We start from the raw sequence: 20,036 nt of genomic DNA, 5'->3' as shown, positions 1-20,036 counted from the left end.
ATACATATAGATATACACATATACATATATATACATATATATATATATATATATACATATATATATATATATATATATATATATATATATATATATATATATATATATATATATATAATTTCACCAGTCAGTCAACATACTGCTGGAAGGACAGAAAGTGGGGTTATGTTGGATATCCGCCTGATATTAGCAAAAAAAAAAGAAGTATAAGACAGTCAGTTGACATGGAAATGTCATTCAATTAGCACACAAGGTTGGTCTTTTTTGTATTTTAGTCAAGTCATTTACAAAATGTAAACATGCTAGGCTATAGGCTGCTAGGAGCTAGCACAGCTAAGCACACAAGCTAGACATACGTGTCCTTAATTCAACAACATTGCAGTTTAAAACAGCACATATGTTAATATAAACAAGTATCGCATATTAATTACATATGCCTATGTGGAGGTCTTGCTCTTCCAGGTTCTCTGGACCACCAATGACGCACATGACAGCCGTGTTCATCTTTGTGAACAATGATTTATTTTGCAATAACAGCCTATTAGCGGGTAACAAACGTGTCTGCATCATTCAATTTACCCTAACCCTCTAACTAATGATGCAAGGCACTCGTCCCCACCAAGACCGGTAATACCACGCCACCTTAACCGTGCTCACCCTTTAGAGCACAGCTGTAACACATTTCTTATCTTTGCACCTTCATTTTAAGGGATTATTGATAAGTGTTCAATGCCATTTTACTATTTGCTTGTGTTGACCTTTCCTTTCTGCCTTGATAGCTGATGGAATTACAACCAGAGGAAGGTTACATTTCAATTAAAAATGTTTATACATTTTACTCTTGGTCCTTATTTTCCAATGAGCATAATAAATATCAACACTTGTCCCTGTGATAGATATACAGTATGCAAAGTGGGGGAGGATTGCTCTGACCTCAGTGCCCGACTCAGGAATGAAGCTTTTAATCTCCACAGTGTTTCCAGGAGCTGGGAATGGAGCCTCCCGCAGTTTCTGCATGAATGGATAAATCATCGCCATGGAGATCTGCCGCCTCTTCTCCACCTCATCGAAAATCTGTCCAGACAGAAAAAAGTCAGTATCAGCAAGTCCTGTTCCAAGTATTCACCGGCTTGAAGTCCAAATAGTCACCTCGGAGAAGAGGCCAAAACAAGCCAGGCTGCTGATGATACAGTAGGCCTCAGGTGGACGAGCCCCCTTCCCACCGGGCTGCGGGGGAAAAGGTGAGGTCAGACTACATTGCGCCGGTTCTCACGTCACACGCGGCCTCACCAGCAGTCTCCTGCAGTAGCCATTTCTCCGACTGCCGTCCAGCTCCGTTAGCACGAAGGAAAAGGTCTCGCTGCAAGCAGACAGACAAACATGATTGAGGCCAACCGTGGATGGACGTGATCATCAGGAGGGGATTTGCTTGGACCTGTGGTATTCTGTCAGAGGAGCCCACTTGATACCCTCAGGGAAGCAGAAGAGCGTGATGGCCTTTAGTGTCCGCTCTTCCTCCTCCTTTTGAGATCTGCCCATCCCGTCTCTCTGTAAGCACACACACACACACACACACACACACACACACACACACACACACACACACACACACACACACACACACACACACACACACACACACACACACACAAACACACACACACACACACACACACACACACACACACACACCTGGAAATTGGCTCTCACTCTATCTGTCCACCATTAAATATGAGGAATGATTACATCACACTGATAAACATAATAGCGTTAGAGAATAGCTCTGATAGCAGATTAAACAATGAAGTGATATTACCCCAAAGCAGTTTTCTCTTAAGTCTTATGAACTTCCCCTGAGTTTATTGTAGACAAACACTTTCATCTTTCAGAGCAGGGCTGGGTGATCATGGCAAAAATAATAATCACCATTATTTATGGTAAATGGAATGCAGCTGAGATAGGCTCCAGCACCCCCGCGAAACTAAAAGGGACATGCGATAGAAAATGGATGGATGGATGGGTAAATGGGTTATACTTGTATCCACTTTTCTACCTTCAAGTTACTCAAAGCGCTTTGACACTATTTCCACATTCACACACTGATGGCGGGAGCTGCCATGCAAGGCGCTAACCAGCACCCATCAGGAGCAAGAGTGAAGTGTCTTGCCCAAGGACACAACGGACGTGACAATGTTGATAGAAGGTGGGGATCGAACCAGGAACCCTCAGGTTGCTGGGACGGCCACTCTCCCAACCGCGCCCCGCCGCCCCCTTTATTTTGATCGATACTGTAATCATGATTAATCACACAATTATTCATTACTTTGAAATGATGACTATTTATTGCACCATCAAAACTCAACTTTCAATGTAGTTGAAAAAACCTGGAAATAAACTAGTAAGGTAAAATCAACAACAAGTGAAATAAAAATAATAGGAATAATAATAAATTGAATTAACAATGGCAATAAAAATTAAGTTTTTCCCGTTTTAACTCCGTTTTATTTTACCTTTTACACTTATTTTACCACCATAGAGTGCCTGCGTTTTGTATCAAATAAATGTAATAAAATGTTTGTTAATTAAATGCCAAAAGAATAAGTCAAAGCATAATTATTTTGTAAGTGCTTTAAGTGCTTTATGCTTGCGCAGGTTACTTTTTTGAAACATTTATTTTGTAAGTGCAGTCAGACCGGATGTAACAACACACTATTATATTGATGTTACATCCATGATGTCGTTCACAACAACACAAGCAGGTGACATGTGTTGTGTGTGTATGATTGTTTGTACATTGATGTTACATCCATGATATCATTCACAACAACACAACAGATGAGATGTGTTGTGTGTGTATGATTGTTTGTACATTGTTTTTACATCCATGATGTGTTCACAACAACACACCAAATCAGATGTGTTGTGTGTGTATGATTGTTTGTACATTGATGTTACATCCATGATGTCGTTCACAACAACACAACAGATGAGATGTGTTGTGTGTGTATGATTGTTTGTACATTGTTGTGACATCCATGATGTCGTTCACAACAACACAACAGATGACGTGTGTTGTGTGTGTATGATTATTTGTACATTGATGTTAAATCCATGATGTCGTTCACAACAACACAACAGATGATATGTGTTGTGTGTGTATGATTATTTGTACCTTGTTTTGACATCCATGATGTCGTTCACAACAACACAACAGATGACATGTGTTGTGTGTGTATGATTGTTTGTACATTGTTTTTACATCCATGATGTCGTTCACAACAACACAACAGATGATATGTGTTGTGTGTGTATGATTATTTGTACCTTGTTTTGACATCCATGATGTCGTTCACAACAACACAACAGATGAGATGTTTTGTGTGTGTATGATTGTTTGTACATTGTTTTTACATCCATGATGTCGTTCGCAACAACACAACAGATGAGATGTGTTGTGGGTGTATGATTGTTTGTACATTGTTTTTACATCCATGATGTCGTTCACAACAACACAACAGATGACATGTGTTGTGTGTGTATGATTGTTTGTACATTGTTTTTACATCCATGATGTCGTTCACAACAACACAACAGATGAGTTATGTTGTGTGTATGATTGTTTGTACATTGTTTTTACATCCATGATGTCGTTCGCAACAACACAACAGATGACATGTGTTGTGTGTGTATGATCATTTGTACATTGTTTTTACATCCATGATGTCGTTGCAACAACACAACAGATGAGATGTGTTGTGTGTGTATGATTGTTTGTACATTGTTTTTACATCCATGATGTCGTTCACAACAACACAACAGATGAGATGTGTTGTGTGTGTATGATTGTTTGTACATTGTTGTGACATCCATGATGTCGTTCGCAACAACACAACAGATGACATGTGTTGTGGGTGTATGATTGTTTGTACATTGTTTTTACATCCATGATGTCGTTCACAACAACACAACAGATGACATGTGTTGTGTGTGTATGATTGTTTGTACATTGTTTTTACATCCATGATGTCGTTCGCAACAACACAACAGATGAGATGTGTTGTGTGTGTATGATCATTTGTACATTGTTTTTACATCCATGATGTCGTTGCAACAACACAACAGATGAGATGTGTTGTGTGTGTATGATTGTTTGTACATTGTTTTTACATCCATGATGTCATTCACAACAACACAACAGATGAGATGTGTTGTGTGTGTATGATTGTTTGTACATTGTTTTGACATCCATGATGTCGTTCACAACAACACAACAGATGAGATGTGTTGTGTGTGTATGATTGTTTGTACATTGTTGTGACATGGATGATGTCGTTCACAACAACACAACAGATGACATGTGTTGTGGGTGTATGGATTGTTCTTGCTAGCTTTAGCGTCGTAGTTTAGTCGCTGTTCCAAGTGGCCGTCTCCAGATAGTTTATGAGGACGGGGCGGTTGAGTGTGTCGCAGATAAATGAGTGCTACCGGACACATTATTTTCCCCAACAAACGTTTCTTCTCTTCACAATGATAACATTTCACTCACATTTATGTCACTTTCCCTGATATTATTTTGCCTTTATCAGCGGATTCCATTTTATTGGACAATTTACGGTACCTGGAAATCAATACCGGTACTCAACGGTACCAATGTTCGGTACTTTGTGAGTGTTATTATATAATTATTGTTTTTGGTATTAAAGTCTCATATTTTATTGCAACGTTTAAAAATGAGTCGATTATGATAACGGCTGTCCAGTTGTTATATCTTGTTTTAATATGGCATTTCTGAGCCTCATTTTCTAGTATGACATTAGTTGCAAGTACAGTTGCAAGTCCAAGATGTTAGATGGCAGTAGTGTATGGTTTATGGTGTTTTAGTTGCGCCCTAAAAGTGTTAACATTGTAAGTATTGCACGTATTATGCACCAGTTATTTGATTGTAACGTGCATCTTAGTTGTAGTTCTCATTAACACATTTGCATGGGTTGAAATCGCCATATAAAAATGCTGATGCTAATCAGTAGCATGTCAATAGCAAAGTCAATGTACATTAACATCAAGCTAGCCAATTTTTAGAAATGTGGAGCCTTACTTTAGAGCGTTTTTTTTAGTGAACTTCTTTTTTATCAATGAAAATTGCAACATTACCTCGAGGTGGTAGTGATGGCCAAGTGCCAAAGTGCAAGGAGTAAAAAATGAGCGGATTCAATGGCCATTTCTAGTGCTGGATGACTTGCCCTTTAACGTTGTTGAAGATGATGAAAAATGTGCATGTACACTTTGTCATATGTTTGGAAGTTATGTGCATCAGCTTGAGAAAATAAAGTGCATTCCTAATAAAAATGCCCCTAACCTTCTTTTTTAACGGGCACATATGCAGTGGAAGCCCCTTCAGAATTATATTCTTCATCTGCTTTGGTGCAAACAAAAAAAGAGTTGATACAAAAAAACCAACCTTTGGGAATTGGTAGGTGATCTGCGGTTCATAGTTGCTGCCATCTTTGTTTTTCTTCAGACTGACGACCACCAGGTACTCAAAAAAGTACTGGCCACTGACAAAACGAGCTTGCCTGGATGCCTTCTCTTCCAATACTGGTCTTGCTTCTACAGGATCTTGGTCTTTCACTCCTGCAGAGAAATGTGTCATAATCACATGTCTTTGTTACCTTTTCACATGGCATTCATCCTATGGATTGTTGTTGTCACAACTAACCAAGATTACGTGCTTCATGTCTGAAATGTGTAGTGGCTACTTCCTCTACCTTGTGGGGAACTTGTCAAATGTCACTTTCATTAACTTTTTTTGACAAAGAAGGAGATCTCCTGATACATGTAAAAGTATGTAGACATAATACTGATCAAAATGTCTTACACTGCCAATCTAATGTGTGAACACTCCTTTAGCTTAAAGTCATATTTGTGCATTTTTAGTGGTGTGAATGTTTGGACACCTCAACGATTGGCTTAAAGGGGTGACTGTTCCATTCACAATCCATTCAGACTCATTTTGGCAATGTATTATTTGGTAGAATAATTAGAATTCAACTTTTTGAAAATCCCCATCCGGTTGCATGGAGGTGGCCTAAAAAAGACCTTTTTAAAATGTATTCTTATAAAAAGAATACAAATAATAGTAATTATAAAACCAATCATTTTTTTTAAATAGATTTTTGAAAATGATGAATTGATTAGAATCGGGATGAGTGAGAATTGCGATTCGGATTTCAATAGCACCCCTAATTTCTTTATTCACAAACCACGACAGTAGGATGGGGATTTATATGGTCACCTGACACATGAAACGTGACAAATTTGGGGCTTTAGCTTCTAAACAGCAGTAGAGTGTTGTATATCTTGTACTGTGTTTTGTGGCAATTCCAATTTTGAACACAGCCTCAGCTGCTATGTAGAGTGGCGCTTTCCATCATTTTCAGCTGACTGCATCGCGAAAGGATTAACCTGGAGATATATCAAAAACAATCTTGGCTTCCTTCATGCTCCCGCCAAACAAGCCATTTGAGTTTGCCCCAAGGGTGATGTTTTTGTCAGATGTGACGTCAGCAGGCGCTATCATTTTGGGTGGCTCTGCCATTGTAGTCAATAAGCTCCTCCTTTGTCTCTATCCTCTTGTTGTGGGGCAGACTGGCTCGTACATGCACATGCATCCTCCGCTCTTCCCATTTCTAATACAAAGTGACGTGTAGTTCCAACTTAATTTGTCAGTAGACTCGCTATGGAAGCGCTAAAAACAACAACAAAGATGACGGCCACAAAATGGTGCGTCTTGAAGAGACGCTGAAAAAAGGGTCTGTAGAAAGTCATCTTTGCAACATTTGGACCATGACATGTTATGTAGACCACAAGGAAGTCCTTTAAATGTAGATACAAATCACTTTAAGTGTCTATATGTGCATTGAAGTGGACAAGACCAGGGTGTACACTCACTGGGATAGGCTCCAGCTCTAACCAGGATATATCAGTAGTCTTATTTTAGCTGTGTTTAACCAAGGACATAAACGCCATTTGTTTGCCAGCAAAGATCATTCCTGCTCCGGCATGCATTTTGCCCCAGGGTGTGAAGCAGGTAAATAATAAGGGTGTGAAGCAGGTAAATAATAAGGGTGTGAAGCAGGTAAATAATAAAGGTGTGAAGCAGGTAAATAAGAAGGGTGTGAAGCAGGTAAATAATAAAGGTGTGAAGCAGGTAAATAATAAGGGTGTGAAGCAGGTAAATAATAAGGGTGTGAAGCAGGTAAATAATAAGGGTGTGAAGCAGGGAAATAATAAGGGTGTGAAGCAGGTAAATAATAAGGGTGTGAAGCAGGTAAATAATAAAGGTGTGAAGCAGGTAAATAATAAAGGTGTGAAGCAGGTAAATAATAAGGGTGTGAAGCAGGTAAATAATAAAGGTGTGAAGCAGGTAAATAATAAGGGTGTGAAGCAGGTAAATAATAAAGGTGTGAAGCAGGGAAATAATAAGGGTGTGAAGCAGGTAAATAATAAAGGTGTGAAGCAGGTAAATAATAAGGGTGTGAAGCAGGTAAATAATAAGGATGTGAAGCAGGTAAATAATAAGGGTGTGAAGCAGGTAAATAATAAGGGTGTGAAGCAGGTAAATAATAAAGGTGTGAAGCAGGTAAATAATAAGGGTGTGAAGCAGGTAAATAATAAGGATGTGAAGCAGGTAAATAATAAGGGTGTGAAGCAGGTAAATAATAAAGGTGTGAAGCAGGTAAATAATAAGGGTGTGAATCAGGTAAATAATAAAGGTGTGAAGCAGGTAAATAATAAGGGTGTGAAGCAGGTAAATAATAAAGGTGTGAAGCAGGTAAATAATATAGGTGTGAAGAAGGTAAATAATAAGGGTGTGAAGCAGGTAAATAATAAGGGTGTGAAGCAGGTAAATAATAAGGGTGTGAAGCAGGTAAATAATAAGGGTGTGAAGCAGGTAAATAATAAGGATGTGAAGCAGGTATATAATAAAGGTGTGAAGCAGGGAAATAATAAGGGTGTGAAGCAGGTAAATAATAAGGGTGTGAAGCAGGTAAATAATAAGGGTGTGAAGCAGGTAAATAATAAAGGTGTGAAGCAGGTAAATAATAAAGGTGTGAAGCAGGTAAATAATAAGGGTGTGAAGCAGTTAAATAATAAAGGTGTGAAGCATGTAAATAATAAGGGTGTGAAGCAGGTTAATAATAAGGGTGTGAAGCAGGTAAATAATAAAGGTGTGAAGCAGTTAAATAATTAGGGTGTGAAGCAGGTAAATAATAAAGGTGTGAAGCAGGTAAATAATAAGGGTGTGAAGCAGGTAAATAATAAGGATGTGAAGCAGGTAAATAATAAGGGTGTGAAGCAGGTAAATAATAAAGGTGTGAAGCAGGTAAATAATAAAGGTGTGAAGCAGGTAAATAATAAGGGTGTGAAGCAGGTAAATAATAAGGGTGTGAAGCAGGTAAATAATAAAGGTGTGAAGCAGGTAAATAATAAAGGTGTGAAGCAGGTAAATAATAAGGGTGTGAAGCAGGTAAATAATAAGGATGTGAAGCAGGTAAATAATAAGGGTGTGAAGCAGGTAAATAATAAAGGTGTGAAGCAGGTAAATAATAAAGGTGTGAAGCAGGTAAATAATAAGGGTGTGAAGCAGGTAAATAATAAGGGTGTGAAGCAGGTAAATAATAAGGGTGTGAAGCAGGTAAACAATAAAGGTGTGAAGCAGGTAAATGATAAGGGTGTGAAGCAGGTAAATAATAAGGGTGTGAAGCAGGTAAATAATAAGGGTGTGAAGCAGGTAAATAATAAGGGTGTGAAGCAGGTAAATAATAAAGGTGTGAAGCAGGTAAATAATAAAGGTGTGAAGCAGGTAAATAATAAAGGTGTGAAGCAGGTAAATAATAAGGGTGTGAAGCAGGTAAATAATAAAGGTGTGAAGCAGGTAAATAATAAGGGTGTGAAGCAGGTAAATAATAAGGGTGTGAAGCAGGTAAATAATAAGGGTGTGAAGCAGATAAATAATAAGGGTGTGAAGCAGGTAAATAACAAGGGTGTGAAGCAGGTAAATAACAAGGGTGTGAAGCAGGTAAATAATAAGGGTGTGAAGCAGGTAAATAATAAGGGTGTGAAGCAGGTAAACAATAAAGGTGTGAAGCAGGTAAATAATAAGGGTGTGAAGCAGGTAAATAATAAGGGTGTGAAGCAGGTAAATAATAAGGGTGTGAAGCAGGTAAACAATAAAGGTGTGAAGCAGGTAAATGATAAGGGTGTGAAGCAGGTAAATAATAAGGGTGTGAAGCAGGTAAATAAGAAGGGTGTGAAGCAGGTAAATAATAAGGGTGTGAAGCAGGTAAATAATAAAGGTGTGAAGCAGGTAAATAATAAAGGTGTGAAGCAAGTAAATAATAAAGGTGTGAAGCAGGTAAATAATAAGGGTGTGAAGCAGGTAAATAATAAGGGTGTGAAGCAGGTAAATAATAAGGGTGTGAAGCAGGTAAATAATAAGGGTGTGAAGCAGGTAAATAACAAGGGTGTGAAGCAGGTAAATAATAAGGGTGTGAAGCAGGTAAATAATAAGGGTGTGAAGCAGGTAAACAATAAAGGTGTGAAGCAGGTAAATAATAAGGGTGTGAAGCAGGTAAATAATAAGGGTGTGAAGCAGGTAAATAATAAGGGTGTGAAGCAGGTAAACAATAAAGGTGTGAAGCAGGTAAATGATAAGGGTGTGAAGCAGGTAAATAATAAGGGTGTGAAGCAGGTAAACAATAAAGGTGTGAAGCAGGTAAATGATAAGGGTGTGAAGCAGGTAAATAATAAAGGTGTGAAGCAGGTAAATAATAAAGGTGTGAAGCAGGTAAATAATAAGGGTGTGAAGCAGGTAAATAATAAAGGTGTGAAGCAGGTAAATAATAAAGGTGTAAAGCAGGTAAATAATAAGGGTGTGAAGCAGGTAAATAATAAGGGTGTGAAGCAGGTAAATAATAAGGGTGTGAAGCAAGTAAATAATAAAGGTGTGAAGCAGGTAAATAATAAAGGTGTGAAGCAGGTAAACAATAAAGGTGTGAAGCAGGTAAACAATAAAGGTGTGAAGCAGGTAAATAATAAGGGTGTGAAGCAGGTAAATAACAAGGGTGTGAAGCAGGTAAATAATAAGGGTGTGAAGCAGGTAAATAATAAGGGTGTGAAGCAGGTAAACAATAAAGGTGTGAAGCAGGTAAATAATAAGGGTGTGAAGCAGGTAAATAATAAGGGTGTGAAGCAGGTAAATAATAAAGGTGTGAAGCAGGTAAATGATAAGGGTGTGAAGCAGGTAAATAATAAGGGTGTGAAGCAGGTAAACAATAAAGGTGTGAAGCAGGTAAATGATAAGGGTGTGAAGCAGGTAAATAATAAAGGTGTGAAGCAGGTAAATAATAAAGGTGTGAAGCAGGTAAATAATAAGGGTGTGAAGCAGGTAAATAATAAGGGTGTGAAGCAGGTAAACAATAAAGGTGTGAAGCAGGTAAATGATAAGGGTGTGAAGCAGGTAAATAATAAGGGTGTGAAGCAGGTAAACAATAAAGGTGTGAAGCAGGTAAATGATAAGGGTGTGAAGCAGGTAAATAATAAAGGTGTGAAGCAGGTAAATAATAAAGGTGTGAAGCAGGTAAATAATAAGGGTGTGAAGCAGGTAAATAATAAAGGTGTGAAGCAGGTAAATAATAAAGGTGTAAAGCAGGTAAATAATAAGGGTGTGAAGCAGGTAAATAATAAGGGTGTGAAGCAGGTAAATAATAAGGGTGTGAAGCAAGTAAATAATAAAGGTGTGAAGCAGGTAAATAATAAAGGTGTGAAGCAGGTAAACAATAAAGGTGTGAAGCAGGTAAACAATAAAGGTGTGAAGCAGGTAAATAATAAGGGTGTGAAGCAGGTAAATAACAAGGGTGTGAAGCAGGTAAATAATAAGGGTGTGAAGCAGGTAAATAATAAGGGTGTGAAGCAGGTAAACAATAAAGGTGTGAAGCAGGTAAATAATAAGGGTGTGAAGCAGGTAAATAATAAGGGTGTGAAGCAGGTAAACAATAAAGGTGTGAAGCAGGTAAATGATAAGGGTGTGAAGCAGGTAAATAATAAGGGTGTGAAGCAGGTAAACAATAAAGGTGTGAAGCAGGTAAATGATAAGGGTGTGAAGCAGGTAAATAATAAAGGTGTGAAGCAGGTAAATAATAAAGGTGTGAAGCAGGTAAATAATAAGGGTGTGAAGCAGGTAAATAATAAAGGTGTGAAGCAGGTAAATAATAAAGGTGTAAAGCAGGTAAATAATAAGGGTGTGAAGCAGGTAAATAATAAGGGTGTGAAGCAGGTAAATAATAAGGGTGTGAAGCAAGTAAACAATAAAGGTGTGAAGCAGGTAAATAATAAAGGTGTGAAGCAGGTAAACAATAAAGGTGTGAAGCAGGTAAACAATAAAGGTGTGAAGCAGGTAAATAATAAGGGTGTGAAGCAGGTAAATAATAAGGGTGTGAAGCAGGTAAATAATAAGGGTGTGAAGCAGGTAAATAATAAAGGTGTGAAGCAGGTAAATAATAAGGGTGTGAAGCAGGTAAATAATAAAGGTGTGAAGCAGGTAAACAATAAAGGTGTGAAGCAGGTAAACAATAAAGGTGTGAAGCAGGTAAATAATAAGGGTGTGAAGCAGGTAAATAATAAGGGTGTGAAGCAGGTAAATAGGGACGGCGTGGCGCAGTGGAAGAATGGCCGTGCGCGACCCGAGGGTCCCTGGTTCAATCCCCACCTAGTACCAACCTCGTCATGTCCGTTGTGTCCTGAGCAAGACACTTCACCCTTGCTCCTGATGGCTGCTGGTTAGCGCCTTGCATGGCAGCTCCCTCCATCAGTGTGTGAATGTGTGTGTGAATGGGTAAATGTGGAAGTAGTGTCAAAGCGCTTTGAGTACCTTGAAGGTAGAAAAGCGCTATACAAGTACAACCCATTTATCATTTATTTATTTAATAAGGGTGTGAATCAGGTAAATAATAAAGGTGTGAATCAGGTAAATAATAAAGGTGTGAAGCAGGTAAATAATAAGGATGTGAAGCAGGTAAATAATAAGGGTGTGAAGCAGGTAAATAATAAAGGTGTGAAGCAGGGAAATAATAAGGATGTGAAGCAGGTAAATAATAAAGATGTGAAGCAGGTAAATAATAAAGGTGTGAAGCAGGTAAATAATAAAGGTGTGAAGCAGGTAAATAATAAGGGTGTGAAGCAGGTAAATAATAAAGGTGTGAATCAGGTAAATAATAAAGGTGTGAATCAGGTAAATAATAAAGGTGTGAAGCAGGGAAATAATAAGGATGTGAAGCAGGTAAATAATAAAGATGTGAAGCAGGTAAATAATAAAGGTGTGAAGCAGGTAAATAATAAAGGTGTGAAGCAGGTAAATAATAAGGGTGTGAAGCAGTTAAATAATAAGGATGTGAAGCAGGTAAATAATAAAGGTGTGAAGCAGGTAAATAATAAAGGTGTGAAGCAGGTAAATAATAAAGGTGTGAAGCAGGTAAATAATAAAGGTGTGAAGCAGGTAAATAATAAGGGTGTGAAGCAGGTAAATAATAAAGGTGTGAAGCAGTTAAATAATAAGGGTGTGAAGCAGGTAAATAATAAAGGTGTGAAGCAGGTAAATAATAAGGGTGTGAAGCAGGTAAATAACAAGGGTGTGAAGCAGGTAAATAATAAGGGTGTGAAGCAGGTAAATAATAAGGGTGTGAAGCAGGTAAACAATAAAGGTGTGAAGCAGGTAAATAATAAGGGTGTGAAGCAGGTAAATAATAAGGGTGTGAAGCAGGTAAACAATAAAGGTGTGAAGCAGGTAAATGATAAGGGTGTGAAGCAGGTAAATAATAAGGGTGTGAAGCAGGTAAACAATAAAGGTGTGAAGCAGGTAAATGATAAGGGTGTGAAGCAGGTAAATAATAAAGGTGTGAAGCAGGTAAATAATAAAGGTGTGAAGCAGGTAAATAATAAGGGTGTGAAGCAGGTAAATAATAAAGGTGTGAAGCAGGTAAATAATAAAGGTGTAAAGCAGGTAAATAATAAGGGTGTGAAGCAGGTAAATAATAAGGGTGTGAAGCAGGTAAATAATAAGGGTGTGAAGCAAGTAAATAATAAAGGTGTGAAGCAGGTAAATAATAAAGGTGTGAAGCAGGTAAACAATAAAGGTGTGAAGCAGGTAAACAATAAAGGTGTGAAGCAGGTAAATAATAAGGGTGTGAAGCAGGTAAATAATAAGGGTGTGAAGCAGGTAAATAATAAGGGTGTGAAGCAGGTAAATAATAAAGGTGTGAAGCAGGTAAATAATAAGGGTGTGAAGCAGGTAAATAATAAAGGTGTGAAGCAGGTAAACAATAAAGGTGTGAAGCAGGTAAACAATAAAGGTGTGAAGCAGGTAAATAATAAGGGTGTGAAGCAGGTAAATAATAAGGGTGTGAAGCAGGTAAATAGGGACGGCGTGGCGCAGTGGAAGAATGGCCGTGCGCGACCCGAGGGTCCCTGGTTCAATCCCCACCTAGTACCAACCTCGTCATGTCCGTTGCGTCCTGAGCAAGACACTTCACCCTTGCTCCTGATGGCTGCTGGTTAGCGCCTTGCATGGCAGCTCCCTCCATCAGTGTGTGAATGTGTGTGTGAATGGGTAAATGTGGAAGTAGTGTCAAAGCGCTTTGAGTACCTTGAAGGTAGAAAAGCGCTATACAAGTACAACCCATTTATCATTTATTTATTTAATAAGGGTGTGAATCAGGTAAATAATAAAGGTGTGAATCAGGTAAATAATAAAGGTGTGAAGCAGGGAAATAATAAGGATGTGAAGCAGGTAAATAATAAGGGTGTGAAGCAGGTAAATAATAAAGGTGTGAAGCAGGGAAATAATAAGGATGTGAAGCAGGTAAATAATAAAGATGTGAAGCAGGTAAATAATAAAGGTGTGAAGCAGGTAAATAATAAAGGTGTGAAGCAGGTAAATAATAAGGGTGTGAAGCAGGTAAATAATAAAGGTGTGAATCAGGTAAATAATAAAGGTGTGAATCAGGTAAATAATAAAGGTGTGAAGCAGGGAAATAATAAGGATGTGAAGCAGGTAAATAATAAAGATGTGAAGCAGGTAAATAATAAAGGTGTGAAGCAGGTAAATAATAAAGGTGTGAAGCAGGTAAATAATAAGGGTGTGAAGCAGTTAAATAATAAGGATGTGAAGCAGGTAAATAATAAAGGTGTGAAGCAGGTAAATAATAAAGGTGTGAAGCAGGTAAATAATAAAGGTGTGAAGCAGGTAAATAATAAAGGTGTGAAGCAGGTAAATAATAAGGGTGTGAAGCAGGTAAATAATAAAGGTGTGAAGCAGTTAAATAATAAGGGTGTGAAGCAGGTAAATAATAAAGGTGTGAAGCAGGTAAATAATAAGGGTGTGAAGCAGGTAAATAACAAGGGTGTGAAGCAGGTAAATAATAAGGGTGTGAAGCAGGTAAATAATAAGGGTGTGAAGCAGGTAAACAATAAAGGTGTGAAGCAGGTAAATAATAAGGGTGTGAAGCAGGTAAATAATAAGGGTGTGAAGCAGGTAAACAATAAAGGTGTGAAGCAGGTAAATGATAAGGGTGTGAAGCAGGTAAATAATAAGGGTGTGAAGCAGGTAAACAATAAAGGTGTGAAGCAGGTAAATGATAAGGGTGTGAAGCAGGTAAATAATAAAGGTGTGAAGCAGGTAAATAATAAAGGTGTGAAGCAGGTAAATAATAAGGGTGTGAAGCAGGTAAATAATAAAGGTGTGAAGCAGGTAAATAATAAAGGTGTAAAGCAGGTAAATAATAAGGGTGTGAAGCAGGTAAATAATAAGGGTGTGAAGCAGGTAAATAATAAGGGTGTGAAGCAAGTAAATAATAAAGGTGTGAAGCAGGTAAATAATAAAGGTGTGAAGCAGGTAAACAATAAAGGTGTGAAGCAGGTAAACAATAAAGGTGTGAAGCAGGTAAATAATAAGGGTGTGAAGCAGGTAAATAATAAGGGTGTGAAGCAGGTAAATAATAAGGGTGTGAAGCAGGTAAATAATAAAGGTGTGAAGCAGGTAAATAATAAGGGTGTGAAGCAGGTAAATAATAAAGGTGTGAAGCAGGTAAACAATAAAGGTGTGAAGCAGGTAAACAATAAAGGTGTGAAGCAGGTAAATAATAAGGGTGTGAAGCAGGTAAATAATAAGGGTGTGAAGCAGGTAAATAGGGACGGCGTGGCGCAGTGGAAGAATGGCCGTGCGCGACCCGAGGGTCCCTGGTTCAATCCCCACCTAGTACCAACCTCGTCATGTCCGTTGCGTCCTGAGCAAGACACTTCACCCTTGCTCCTGATGGGTGCTGGTTAGCGCCTTGCATGGCAGCTCCCTCCATCAGTGTGTGAATGTGTGTGTGAATGGGTAAATGTGGAAGTAGTGTCAAAGCGCTTTGAGTACCTTGAAGGTAGAAAAGCGCTATACAAGTACAACCCATTTATCATTTATTTATTTAATAAGGGTGTGAATCAGGTAAATAATAAAGGTGTGAATCAGGTAAATAATAAAGGTGTGAAGCAGGTAAATAATAAGGATGTGAAGCAGGTAAATAATAAGGGTGTGAAGCAGGTAAATAATAAAGGTGTGAAGCAGGGAAATAATAAGGATGTGAAGCAGGTAAATAATAAAGATGTGAAGCAGGTAAATAATAAAGGTGTGAAGCAGGTAAATAATAAAGGTGTGAAGCAGGTAAATAATAAGGGTGTGAAGCAGGTAAATAATAAAGGTGTGAATCAGGTAAATAATAAAGGTGTGAATCAGGTAAATAATAAAGGTGTGAAGCAGGGAAATAATAAGGATGTGAAGCAGGTAAATAATAAAGATGTGAAGCAGGTAAATAATAAAGGTGTGAAGCAGGTAAATAATAAAGGTGTGAAGCAGGTAAATAATAAGGGTGTGAAGCAGTTAAATAATAAGGATGTGAAGCAGGTAAATAATAAAGGTGTGAAGCAGGTAAATAATAAAGGTGTGAAGCAGGTAAATAATAAAGGTGTGAAGCAGGTAAATAATAAAGGTGTGAAGCAGGTAAATAATAAGGGTGTGAAGCAGGTAAATAATAAAGGTGTGAAGCAGTTAAATAATAAGGGTGTGAAGCAGGTAAATAATAAAGGTGTGAAGCAGGTAAATAATAAGGGTGTGAAGCAGGTAAATAATAAGGGTGTGAAGCAGGTAAATAATAAAGGTGTGAAGCAGGTAAATAATAAGGGTGTGAAGCAGGTAGATAATGTGACATCATTAAGTGTCAAATGAAGTTGATAAAGAAGAAGTACTTGCTGTTGTGTGCAGGCATTATCTGGAAGAAAGAGACTTTTTTCTTTTTTTTTTTTTTTCAAATAGCACATTTTGTTATCTTTACCCATTCCTGTTATGGAAGTGAGGATTAGTGATGAGCGAATCGATACTGAAATATCGTTATCGCCGTGCTCTAATACCGATTCTCAAATGAAAATAACGATACTTTTGATACTTTAGTTCAGAGGTGTCTTTTCCACCAAGGGTCGCATACTGAAAAGTCAAAGTATACAAAACAGCATTTAAAAAAATGCTAAAAACAGATTTTGTCAGCTTTGTATTATAGATGACTAAGCATATGATTATTAATTACTATTTGGAACATTTCAGCTTTTTCTCGTAACATTTTTTTGCTCTTTTTTCTTACATTCTTACTGTTGTTTTTTACCAAGTAAGAATAGAATAAAAATGTAAAAAAAATGACATGATGATTGCGTAACTCCATAACCTGTTCAGTTACATATATAACACTGTTATTGTTGTCATTTTTTAAATGAATGAATTAATGAATTAGTATGGGCAGCACGGTGGTACAGGGGTTAGTGATGATGATGATGATGATGATGAGTTGTACTTGTATAGCGCTTTTCTACCTTTTTAAAGGAACTCAAAGCGCTTTGACACTATTTCCACATTCACACACTGATGGTGGGAATGTGCAAGTGCAAGTGCAAGTGCAAGTGCCTGACAATACAAAGGTCCTGGGTTCGATTCCAGGACTTGGGGTCTTTCTGTGTGGAGTTTGCATGTTTTCCCCGTGACTGCGTGGGTTCCCTCCGGGCACTCCGGCTTCCTCCCACCTCTAAAGCCATGCACCTGGGGATAGGCTCCGCCCACCTCCAAAGATAATGCACCTGGGCATAGGCCCCTCCCACCTCCAAAGATATGTACCTGGGGATTGGGCCCTCCCACCTCCAAAGACATGCACCTGGGGATAGGCCCCTCCCACCTCCAAAGACATGCACCTGGGGATAGGCCCCTCCCACCTCCAAAGACATGCACCTGGAGATAGGCCCCTCCCACCTCCAAATACATGCACCTGGGGATAGGCCCCTCCCACCTCCAAAGACATGCACCTTCGGATAGGCCCCTCCCACCTCCAAAGACATGCACCTGGGGATAGGCCCCTCCCACCTCCAAAGACATGCCCCTTTTTGATAGGCAACACTAAATGGTCCCTAATGTGTGAATGTTGTACATCTGTGATGAGGTGGTGACTTGTCCAGGGTGTACCCCGCCTCCCGCCCGAATGCAGCTGGGATAGGCTGCAGCACCCCCCCGCGACCCCAAAAAGGGACAGGTGGTAGAAAATGGATGAATGAGTATTATTTTATTTTTTAATTAACTAACTAACTATCTCAACTTTGTTTATATTTTAAGTATGTTTTATTTTATTTTGAGAGCTTTTAACATTTTAGAGCAGGGGTGTCAACTTTTTCCACCAAGGGCCGCATACTAAAAAGTCAAGTATACTTTAATATTTCATTATTTAATAAAAAATGCTGAAAACAGATATTATATACAATATATTTAAAGACAAAACGGTGTGTTAGAGGTGACTAAATATGTTATTATTAACTATTAGTTTCCAATGTTTTAGCTTTTTCTCATTACATTCTGATTTTTTGCTCTTTTTTCTCACATTTTTACTGCTGTTATTATTTGAAAACACAGTCTTTGCCATTAAGTTGAAAGTGCCAATCATGTCTTTTGTTGAATCCTACAAAGTGTTTGTACTGTAAGTCTTGTACTTATTACACAGCAGCTGTATGACTGTAACATGCATCTTAGTTGTAGTTTTCAATGACCCATTTGGAGGTGTATATGCTATATCCAATGTCAATTAGCATTGAGCTAGCGCATTGTGAATAGTTTAGCCTTCCTCCGAGAGCATTCTGTCAGGCACGCTTAAAAAATCTTGAGTCATCCATGGTGAGCATCAGCATTACCAAAAGGCTGTTGCCTGGTCTAATGACACAAAAATGCTCTTTGCAAATAAGTGGAAAACTTACTATCTCTTTTGCCTTTGCGGAAGGAAGACCACATGGCACTTAGCCTCTTGAGGGCTTTGGGTCGTCCACCTCCATCTTCTCTTGGGACGGTGCCTGTTTGGTCAAATAGACTTGATTTATCCAACACCAAGAGCTGCAGAGGTTTTTACCACTTTTTCAAAAAGTGGTAAAAATGGAACATTTTGAAACATTAAGCTGAAGACTTGCGAAAGAAATGTTCGTTAAAAAACGGTGAAAAAGTGAAAGGCTTTTTTGGACAAACCCAATAATGGTGAATTTTTGACCTATCCAAAATATTGAAATGAAAAAACGTTGGACTTACCACCACAGTCTGAGATCACGCTGCTTTTTGGCGGTTCACCTAGAAACAGAGAAAAGGTTTTAGTAGAAGTCCAGGATAAATAGAGGAAAAATAGTTACCGGGCCGATATGAGGAATTATGGCATCATACCGATAAATCTGCTAACATTCAAATATAGCTTTGATAATAGACTTTAAAAAAAAAAGAGGTTCCAATATTACACATAGAGTGCGATAGGTGAGTTAGGGCCATCCTTTTTGCTCCTCAGTCAGCCTGGCCAACCCGCGGATCTTTGGCTGCTTTCATGCGGCTCTTAACTCTATTAGTGCCCACGAGGTGTAGACTCTTTCACTGTACTGTAGTATATCTACTGGCCAAAAACACTACATTTCACAAAATGCAGCACGAGCGAGACACACGGCCGGTTCATTGACACAAAGAGGGCGTTTTCTCAAAATCTAGCTTGTAAAACACCGTGGCGTTCAACACGCGGCCTCTTCTTTGATTGATTGATTGAAACTTTTATTAGTCCATTGCACAGTTCAGTACATATTCCGTACAATTGACCATTAAATGGTAACACCCCAATAAGTTTTTCCACTTGTTTGAGTCGGGGTCCACGTAATCAATTCATGGTACAAATATATACTATCATCATAATACAGTCATCATCTATCGGCCGCGACACTAACGATGCGGCGCAGAATTGTTAAAAGCCGTCCTGAGTGAAAGAAAAGATCATCACAAAAAAAAAAAAAAGGAAATACTTGGATTACAATACTCGGATTACTTTTTTCGCCTGGCTGAAGCTGGTTTGAGTTGCACATAAAAAGAAGAAGAAGCCGAAGCCGGTTTGAGTGAGGTCAAAGGTGCATGTGCGTGAGATCACAGGAGTAAACCATTTGTGACAAGTTCGCTCTCAAAATGGCAGGGAAAAAAAGCACAGCAAAACGAAACAGCACATTTTTAACAGAGTGGGAGAGTTGATATTTTGTTGTTGAGCGTAATGGCCATACTTGCCAACCCTCCCCATTTTCCCGGGAGACTCCCGAATTTCAGTGCTCTTCCCGAAAATCTCCCGGGGCAACTATTCTCCCGAATTTCCAGCCGTACAACAATATTGGGGGCGTGCCTTAAAGACACTGCCTTTAACGTCCTCTCTCACCTGAAACCTTCACCCCTTAACAGCCGCATGCTGTCCAGGCGTCCGCTTTTCCTCCATATAAACAGCGTGCCGGCCCAGTCACATCATAATGTAGCGTTGGACGGGTTTAACAATGGTCTTTACTCAAAGATGTCAAGAAATGCTGACACGTTGTATGATCTTTTAACTGGTTTAATGATAACGCAAAGCATACTTGGT

The 20,036-nt window shown here is 38.6% G+C and overlaps 1 protein-coding gene across 2 annotated transcripts in view; it reads right to left on the bottom strand.

The window, feature by feature from the left end:
* The window catches only part of LOC133614817 (DENN domain-containing protein 2D-like), a 68,244-nt gene that overhangs the window by 18,538 nt on the left and 29,670 nt on the right, over positions 1 to 20,036 (bottom strand). For both annotated transcript variants that reach the window (XM_072914769.1, XM_061973120.2), the window contains 7 exons: positions 18,695 to 18,733; positions 18,373 to 18,465; positions 5,459 to 5,631; positions 1,436 to 1,548; positions 1,291 to 1,360; positions 1,150 to 1,227; positions 934 to 1,074 (listed from right to left, as the gene is read on the bottom strand). In XM_072914769.1, coding sequence (XP_072770870.1) covers positions 934 to 1,074; positions 1,150 to 1,227; positions 1,291 to 1,360; positions 1,436 to 1,548; positions 5,459 to 5,631; positions 18,373 to 18,465; positions 18,695 to 18,733 — 707 coding nt within the window. The remainder of the gene's footprint in view (positions 1 to 933; positions 1,075 to 1,149; positions 1,228 to 1,290; positions 1,361 to 1,435; positions 1,549 to 5,458; positions 5,632 to 18,372; positions 18,466 to 18,694; positions 18,734 to 20,036) is intronic.

This window comes from Nerophis lumbriciformis, linkage group LG01, assembly GCF_033978685.3.
Source record: "Nerophis lumbriciformis linkage group LG01, RoL_Nlum_v2.1, whole genome shotgun sequence".
In the NCBI taxonomy this organism is placed as follows: Eukaryota; Metazoa; Chordata; class Actinopteri; order Syngnathiformes; family Syngnathidae; genus Nerophis; species Nerophis lumbriciformis.
The sequence above is the reverse complement of the archived record's forward strand: the minus strand, read 5'-3'. Positions and strand labels throughout refer to the sequence as shown.